This window comes from Anarrhichthys ocellatus, unplaced genomic scaffold (assembly GCF_004355925.1).
Source record: "Anarrhichthys ocellatus isolate YVR2014 unplaced genomic scaffold, GSC_Weel_1.0 scaffold13, whole genome shotgun sequence".
In the NCBI taxonomy this organism is placed as follows: Eukaryota; Metazoa; Chordata; class Actinopteri; order Perciformes; family Anarhichadidae; genus Anarrhichthys; species Anarrhichthys ocellatus.
In genome coordinates, this window is record NW_022280043.1 from 5,982,259 (window position 1) to 5,991,728 (window position 9,470).

The following is a 9,470-nucleotide window of genomic DNA, read 5'->3' on the forward strand; positions in this document are numbered from 1 at the left end:
CTTCAAACCCTTTGTCTCCCCAAAGTTACATTTCTCAGCTCATCGATCAGCTCATTGATTGGCTGAAGTCCAACAAGCCCCTCCTGGGCCGATGCCCCATTGTTTTGATCTTAACACCTCATGCAGCCACTTTCCCAACCCCAGCTCCAGCACATTCCTCAAACCCCCCTCTCTAACAGGCACTCAAACACACCTCTTGGTCTAAACGTCCTAAGTAAACACATTGTAACATATAATATCCATAATTAGGAGCTTCAAAACCTAAATTTCCCACAGTGCCCAAAACATGCTGGGCTCAACCTGCAATGGGGCCCCAGGGCAAAAATTAGCTGCTGTGCCCATATTCCTCCCACACAGGCCCCAAGGTTACTGTATGGTAATGTATGCAAAAAATAAGGACCAAACTGAAATAGTAATGGTCTTAGACTACCTTTAACTCAGGTACTCAAGACAGCTTCTCAATGTTTGTAATAAAGCAGCACCTACTTCAAGGCCCTTATCAAGGGGTCTGTGCTTTAGCACTGCATATATTTAAAAAATGTCGTATAAAAATGAGTTTTAGGAATACAGAGCAGTAGTTCTGTCTTGAACAAAATATATGAAAATAGAAAATGAAGCTACATCTGAACTGTACTAAAAAATAGAATCTCTTTGGACCACCTCATGAAATGTAACTGACAGCAAACTAAAACAAAGAAGTAGACCTAAGCAACTGGCTAATGTAAAATTGTAAATGTTTTCTAACTATCTATCAGAAAATTTCCCAAAAGTTGTGTAAGTTATGCAGACAGTTGGACCAGTTCATTGTGTAGACCAGGGTGTGTGGCGGCCCCTTTAAGATGCGCGTTTGCGGGAAATGTTGATCCAATCAGAGTCTTTTAAAGTTGGACTGGGTTTAACTGACCAATGGCAACAGATTCCAGAGTGAGTGAATGGTATATTGGCCAATCACTTGCGGTTGGAACGCCTCTGGTGGGCGTGGTTAACTCCTTCCCGGATGTGCATGTTTATTTCCGTTTGTTGTATCTCCACTGAGAAAAGCGTGTGAAGGTAAGCATGAGGTTACATCCTTTTTCATAATATGTGAAGACAATATTGTAATACACACCCACATTGCAAATTTACATACGAGCTCATTTGAATAATGTTGCCATGCAGTTGGGTGTTTAACGGTCAAGCCACTCGTTTAATCTCTTATCGTTAAACTTCCTGCAGAGTTTCAAGGTAACGTTAGGTTAATTGCCCTGATAGTTAATTAATATTGCACTGTTTTTAAATAAAAATGAAGACGTGGGGTTAATTACACAATGGGTTTTTAGGTTTCCTATAACATGAGGTTATGATGTTGACCTCTGATTTACTCCAACTAGAGTTTAACGTTTTTTTGTGGTTTTGTTTTTATGCTGACCGGAAGCGGGATTGCTGTGAAGTGATGCAGCATTGACAGACATGTTCATACACGTTTAATATAAGTTGAATCAGCGTTAATTTATGCTTCAAATTGGAAGTTAGCAAGAATACAATAGGAAAGTATAGCCAAAGAGCTCGTCAATTAGCTATTTAGGCTAACGTTAGCTGCATGAAGTTGCCTGGTAATATTTATGAACTGTTTGTGCTTTCAAGGCCAGTTGAAGCTACCGTTGGTGGAATTAAACCTCAACATTACAGCCTTCATAGCCATTTATCTGTCTTTAAGTTGTGGCCCAGCAGTCGTCTTGCCTTACCCTGTGTGTGGAATGGATGCCACTCAAATGATCAGTGACTCAATCCTGGAGTCAGATGAGGAAGACAACAAAGAGGAGAATGAAAACAAGAGGGGACGACCATTGGCTAAACTGTGCATCTTAAAAAATGAACATATCCCTGAGACAGGTGAGTGGCTTACTGCTGCTGTTATTACACCAACGCTTTGTTGATTTGTTGATCACAGTCTGTTTACATTTGCATAAACAGGTCTTGTCTATGTATTTCTTCTGATTGATGTTCTCTGTCACCCAGAGTTGCCCCTCTTTTTGGGAGATAATGTGGTGGGCCGTGACCCCAACACCTGCACCCTGCCCTTGCCAGCACCCTTGATATCCAAGCAGCATGCCACCATCTGCATCTCTGTCTACAGGAGAAGAGGTCGTCACAGTGAAGTGGACATAGAGGCTTTGATTTGGGACCTAGGGAGCATGAATGGGACCCGCAAGGGCCACTTAAAGCTGACTCCTAATGTACGCTATGCCCTCAGTGAACGTGACAGTTTGGTGGTGGCAGACATCCCATGTCAGTATGTCAGCTGCACTACAGATGCAGTCTCCTCTAAAGGGGATACGATGACTCCTGTTAGCATAAATTCAGAGGTAAACGACAGGTTGCCAGATGCCTCGGGAGACAAGGGAGGTCACTCAAGCATAGGCAGCAAGAAATGTGTCAACGGGGGTACAGAGGCTAGGACGTCATTACCTGATCAGGAGGAAACAAGGAAGACTCCTGTCAGAACCAGTTGCCTGTCCTTTGAGCAAACTCCAACCCAGCCACAGGGGACCCTGGTCCCAGAATCTGACTCGGACTCAGACGAGGAAAGAGGAGACATAAGGCGCAAGGCTCTAGGTATATAAATTATGTTGGTACTTATAGAAATGAAGACCTGTCTTTTTGTATCTGAGGTTTTACATCTTTATTCTTTTTTTACAGTGTCCGATTCTGACTCCCATAAATCAGGTCCCACCTGTTCAACATTCCTGAGTCCCACAAACAAAATTGTCCCTGAAAGGTATATTAGCAACATCTTATCTTGGGCTTTTTTAAATATGTACAGTACATTCATAACATATTAACATGTAACACAAACATTACAAATCCTTGTAATTATGTGCATCGAAACAGTTAATTATTTTCTCCTCTGAATTATAATGCTGGTCACATTGTTTTCCACTGTTTTCCAGTGAGGATGAAAGTCCCATCACACTGTCCTCCACTAAAAATAGGCCTTACAGACATGTCGGCTTCAGCAAGGAGGAGCCAGACGTAGAGGTGGGGCAGCAGCAGCTAAAGAACAAAAAGACACTTGCAATTGTGGACGACAGTGAAGACGAAGAAGAAAGAGCAGCGCCGGGAGGGAGAAAGTCTGAGGAAAGTGAACAACATGTGCCAGACAAACAGGAAAGCAATGTCAGTCTTACCGGAGAGGATGAATTCCTCGTGTCTCCACCAGCAGTCTTCACAGACGCGAGCCCTGTATTTTGCATGGACAGTGACACTGATGTGGAGGGAGAGGAGGAGAGGGTGGCGTCTGCAGGCCCACTGACCATGAATACAAACCAACAAGCTGATCAGCCACCAGACACAGCCCAGTTTCACATGGACAGTGATACTGATGTGGAGGATGATGCTGCGTCAGACACCGCTATTAAAGCAACGTCACTTCAAAGCACACACGCAGCTGACTCTTCCCCTTCTATGCAGCGCAGCAATTTGCACCTAGACAGTGACACAGATATTGATGAGGAAGAAGAAAAGCAATGTGGAACAAATAATTCATGCCCTAAAATAGATGAAACTCCCACTAGATTAGACATCAAGCCAACTGGGCCCGAATCCGCCCCCGCCGCGTCTCACAGCCTGCATCTAGACAGTGACACGGACGATGAAGCCATTCCTGCCCCTGCCATCAGTGAACTGTCGGTGGTGTCCGCTGTCACAGAGTCCGTCACCGTTGCAGATGCAGGAGCCGATTTGGCTGTTCTGTCTGACAGCGACACAGATGTGGAAGACGATTCTCCTCTGCTCATACCTGTTGTCTCAACCTTGTCTGTCGATCCTGGTACCACGTCGGAAGCTCTTCAGTCCGATTCTGATGCAGACACAGATGTCGATGAATCCAGCGTGCCCCCTGCTGGGGATGGGGTCAGTCCAGCCGACCTCAGAGTGGACAGTGACACAGATGTGGAAGATAAGGAGGGGGATTCTGGAGAGGCAGGGGAGAACCAGATTCCCAGCCTGCGCAGAGAAAACACACCTGGGTTGCTGGTTCCCCTTCAGCAGAACTGCTCTACTCCTGTACAGGTGTCAGGTAATCAGTCCATCAATCTTCAAATACGAACTTAATGGAGGGAATGTAGGCTGCAGCTATAGATGGTGTTCAGTATTGTTTCATTTGCAGATCACTTTCTCGATTCATTGTTTGGTTTATAAAAATGACAGAAAATAGTGAATAATTCCGACAATATTTACCCACAGCCAAAGGTGAATTATTCTGTCTGCTGGTTTTGTTCAACAGTCCAAACCCCAAAAGATATTCAGTTTACAAAGAAAAGCATCAAATCCTCACAGTGAAGAAGCTGGAAATGTTTTCCTTAACAAATGACTGAAACGATTAAGCGATTATCTAAATGGCTGCCTATTCATTTTCTCTTGATCGACTAATTGTTGCTGCTCTAGAACATATTAAATATTATAATATCGACAGTACAAATAAAAGAAAATATAAGTAAATAAAGATTTGAAATAAAGCCTTTCCGTACATTTTATTGACGGAACAAGCCTTTCATTTAGCAGGGGTTCTTTATATCACAACTTCCCATGATTGAAAATAATCAATACAACTTAAACACTGTCAATCAACCAAAATAATAATATAATGCAAGAAAAATACACGTTTTTGGCACTTCCAACAACATGTTGGAAAGGATAGATTCTCTAAATAATCAATAACAGGATTTTTAAGTGATCCATTTAAAGCGGACCTCCTTTTCTCAATTTGAAGACGCATCAAGCACTCCTTGATCCACTGTATACATTGTTTGGCATTTTAATATGAAATATAAGCCTGTTTAATTTGTTATTTTCACTCTTGGATGATACCAGAAGGAGAACTGGAAGATATGGAGACTCAGGCTTTCCTGATTCCCTCATCAGGTCCATTTAGATGTGAGTAAATTACTTTTGACTCATAACTTTGTGTCTGTTTATAAACCGATGGGTACATCAGAGCATTACTTTTAACCTTGCACACACTTCTTTATTTCATCTTCTTTGTCTCCCAGGTGCAAGACCTATAGCATTGTCTTCCTGCTCAGACAGCCTGGAGGACGACTTGTGTGCTGTGGCTGAGACCCAGTCCTTCATTCTCCAGACCAGAGACTGCCAGGGCAACCCTCTAGAGGACCACAACAAGGACCCCACCCAGTCTTCTCTTGATGAAAAGGGCAAACAGTCCATTAGAGGAGGGTCTCTCCAGCTGGGATCTTCTGACCGCAGCCACCTGGAGGGTCGGGCCCAAGCTCTAGCCACGGCGAACACCCAAGCTTTTGTCTCCGTGGTGGAGGGTGTGACTCTGGACGATACCCAAGCATATGCAGGCAGAACTTCCTTGGAGAGTGATTCAAAGCTGCAGGCCTATGGAGAGGTTGAGAACCCTGCCAGATGTTCAGTAATGTCTGCAAAAGAAGGGCGGGTAGATTTTGACCTGGAAGCAACACAGGCGTATATTTCAGAGCCCGACAGTGATTCAGAGGTTGAAACCGATGAAGATGAGAGAAAAAACACTGCTACTGCTGAGACTCAGCCTTTCCACATTCCCACATCATCTACTCTTGCCATGGCTGAAACCCAACCAATGTTTGCCCTTGAGGAGGAGGAGGAGGAGGACAGTTTGGATAAAGAAAATCTTATTTCCTCTGGACTACAAGTAAAGTCCAGCCCACAGCATGCAACAGAAGAGAGAGAAGAACATGTGGAGGCAGCTCAACCTCAGAAGAGGCTCCTCAGTGATGCTCTTTCTGTGGCTCAAACTCAGCCCATGCATGTAAGTGAGGATGAGGAAAGTGATGATGAGGACTTGATTCCACGAAAAAGGAAAGCAAAGCCACTGCAGCTTGAAGAGGAGCAGACACAAACGCTCACAAACTCTGAGTTATCACTTGTTGAAACCCAGCCAATGCACTTTGGTGTAGCTGAAACTCAGCCCATGGCTACAAGTGGAAATGAGGAAAGCGATGTTGAGGATTCAATTCCAGGTCCACGAAAAAGCAAAGCAAAGCAGCTGTGGCTCGAAGACGAGCAGACGCAAACACTCACAAACTCTGAGCTCTCCACCATTGAAGCTCAGCCAATGGCTACAGGTGAAGATGGAGAAAGTGATGAAGAGGAGTTGACTTCAGGTCCACGAAAAAGGAGAGCAAAGGCACTGCAACTTGAAGAAGAGGAGACACAGCCCCTCGCTAGTTCTGAAGTCTCTGCTGTTGAAACCCAGCCTGTGGTCGCGGGTGAAGACAGAGAAAGAGAGGATGAGGACTCAATTCCAGGTCCACGAAAAAGAAGAGCGAAGTCAAAGCCAATTCAAGAAGAGGACACACAACCGCTCACAAATTCTCAGGCCTCCACTGTAGAAACTAAAACTGTCCGACAGCCTCGGAGGGGGAAAGGAAAACAAGCTGAAGCTGGAACCAGTGGCACGACTATTGGAGGTAGAAGAGGGACACAGGCAAGATTAAGAGAAGAGGAGGAGCAGGCGGAGTGTTCTGAACCTCCCAACAGACAGACGAGAGGGAAGATGAAGGCTTTGCCAACTCCTAGAGGAAGAAGAGGAAAATCAAGGCCTGAGGAGAAGGTAGAGCAGGCTAAACAAGCTAGAGGGAAAAAATATATGATGCATCAGAAAGATAACGAGGAAGAGGAGGAAACGCTTGAAACAGAAAGGAACAGTGCTGAAAATAACCGAATAAAGGAACAAGAAGCAGCGAGGGAAGAACAAGACAAATTAGAAAGGGAAAGAAAATATAAAGAAGAGCAAGAAAGAGTGCAGGCTGAAAATGCAGAAAGCTTAAGACTTGAGCAAGAGAGAGCAGAAAAAGAGCGAATAGAGAGGGAAAGAAAGGAGGAAGATGAAAAGAAAAGAGCTGATAAGGCACAAAAGAAAAAAGAAAAACAATTAGAGAGGGAAAGAAAGGAGCAGGAAAAAAAAGAGAGATTAGAGCGTGAAAAGGCAGAAAGAGAAGAGAAGGAGAGAAGAGAAAAGGAAAGGGAGGAGGAAAAGGAGAGATTGAAGACAGCAAAGAGGGAACGAGAAGAAAAACTTGAGAGGGAGAGGAAGGAACAAGAAGAAAAACAAGATCAAGAGGCCAAAGAAAGACAAACAAAAGAGCAACAAGAAAACAACCCCAAAACACCCGCAAGAGGTCGCAGAGCAGCCAGGAAAACAGAGCCGCCACAAGACTCCACCATATCAGCCAACGATGATGTCCCAGCAAGGAGAACCCGATCTCGCTCCAACTCTTCCAACTCTGTCAGCTCAGAGAAGTCTGCTTCAAGTGTGAACACCCCGGGGAGCAGGGGCAGGGGCAGGGGCCGAGGCAGGGGAGCGAAGAGGACCAGTGGGCCACCGCAGGCAGCCATCGCCAGAAGCAGCAACAGAAGGAGGACTGTAGCTGCAGAGCCAACACAACAGGACAATTCTCCTCAGGGAGTGCTTTCGAGGTCCAACTCCACCAATTCCTCCAACTCTGAGATTTCCAGCTGCTCTCAGAGCAGAGGAAGAGGAGGCAGGCAGCGAGGAAGAGGGAGGAAAACAGAGTCACACTCCATCCCTCCTGTCAATAGTCAGAGTGGCCAGAATTTCACTCCCAAACCTACAACCAGAGGCAGGAAAAGCAGGACAGAAGAGGAATCCTCTAATGAGGTTCCCCATGAGGATGAACCAGAGAAGGCAGATTGTCAGCAGGCTAGTACCACTAGAGGGCGACAGCGAGCTAATGCAAATGGCTCTAAACCTGCTGCTGGAGATGAGAAATCCTCTTCAAGTCAGGACTGTGCCAGTGAAGAATCACCTCTGCTTAAAAGGAATGTGAGGGGCAGAGGCCAAAAAACGGTAAAGATTGAGACTGTGGAGACACCAGTAGCTCCTGCAGTCAGTGATGAAGAGGAGGCTGAAGAGAAAAGTAAAGGAATAAAAAGAGAGTTGGAGGCAAATACGGAAGAGGATTCCAGCAGTAGCTCCAAAATATCCAAAGCGAAGGGGAAAGCCCAAACAGCAGAGGCAGCGAAAGGTGAAACAAAAGATGAGAGTCAAGTCCAGGTTAAGAGAAAAGGTCGGGCATCCGGCGCTCAAGCTAAGAAGAGCGCAAAGGATTCCCCTGCTGAATCGGAGGTGAAAGAAGAGAGTGAGAAAATGGAGGAGGGGATAGTTGAGAGGAGAGGCAGAGGCCGGACATCAGTGGTCCAGAAACTGAAGAAAGAGAAGCAGGAAGAAAGTGAAACATCTGTTGACCAGGATCCACACGTGGAGGCATCAGAGGTGACTCGATTACTTACATTTTAAACATGCACTGGACATTTTAAGGTGTCAGAAGTTGTCGTTTTGAGTGAGACAAAAATACGTTACGGCTGAAGCATAAATCAGACCAAATGGAAAGCTGAGTAGTATATAATTAGTGTCCAGGAACTTCTGTCCTTGAAAAGGAAGGCTTTTACCTTGGCTGAGGGCCCTGGTGCATTTTTCACCGTGAGTCAGCCTTTCCAACCATCATAATGTACTGCAATCAACATCAGGGACTCTCTCAGCAACAAGAGTAGTTTGACCTACTCTGCATCTCCATTAACACACTAATGAATTAAGTGGTTTAGTGGACTCACAGTCACTTTCTACTCCTGCGTTTTCATGATCTTTGCTTTCTTTTACATCACACGTGCTCATCATCCTCCCTGCATGTTGCACGCTTGTCCTTGCCTGTTGTTTAACCTTGTCTCCCCTCCCCCACCCCTCTTCCTTTTAGCAGCCCCAGACTCCGACTGGCGGTGTATCCCGGAAGCGACGGGCTGTTGCGGACTCCTCGCCTGTGGCAAAGACCCCGCGCTCCTCCTCTGCTTCCCCGGCAGCCGGGGGTCAGTCACGAGCTGCCGGACAGGCCTACAAGGTTTTATATGTCTTTGTACACATGTGGTCATATTTGTCAGATTGTCAAAATGATGCAGAAGAGGGAAATTTGACTGTAATGGCACATTATGCTATGCTGATATTGTTTTATGAAGCTGTTAATATAACATGGTGTTATATATGTTTTTTGACATTTTCTTGATATTCTTTAATGTTTTTTGTGAAAAGCAGTTTCCCCTAGGGGGCAATAAAGGCTTCATACATTCACTTCCCAGGATGACAGATTAGCAGAAATCTATTCAGTAAGATTCATGCGAGCTAACGTGGCTTTAGACCTCCGAACAACACAGTGTGTCTGTCCCTCTCTCAGGTGCTGTTCACAGGTGTGGTGGACGAAGAAGGGGAGAGAGTGTTGGCTCGTTTGGGAGGCAGCATGGCTAAAGGAGTGACGGACATGAACTGCCTGGTGACTGATAAGGTGCGCAGGACCGTCAAGTTCCTGTGTGCGTTGGCTAAAGGAGTCCCCATTGTCACCACACAATGGCTGGAAAAGGTTCGTTTCTATATCTCTCTCTCTCTCTCTCTCTCTCTCTCTCTCTCTCTCTCTCTCTCT

General features: G+C 45.4%; 1 protein-coding gene across 4 annotated transcripts in view; it reads left to right on the plus strand.

The window, feature by feature from the left end:
* The first annotated feature begins 981 nt into the window (after positions 1–981).
* The window catches only part of mdc1 (mediator of DNA damage checkpoint 1), a 10,916-nt gene continuing 2,427 nt past the window's right edge, over positions 982–9,470 (plus strand). The window contains exons 1-9 of one of the 4 annotated variants that reach the window (XM_031852650.1): positions 982–1,050; positions 1,697–1,872; positions 1,999–2,595; positions 2,680–2,758; positions 2,931–4,057; positions 4,852–4,914; positions 5,031–8,278; positions 8,757–8,897; positions 9,228–9,410. In XM_031852650.1, the coding sequence (XP_031708510.1) occupies positions 1,737–1,872; positions 1,999–2,595; positions 2,680–2,758; positions 2,931–4,057; positions 4,852–4,914; positions 5,031–8,278; positions 8,757–8,897; positions 9,228–9,410 (5,574 nt within the window). In that variant the 5' untranslated portion in view covers positions 982–1,050; positions 1,697–1,736. The other 3 variants (XM_031852651.1, XM_031852647.1, XM_031852649.1) reach the window with 3 other exon arrangements.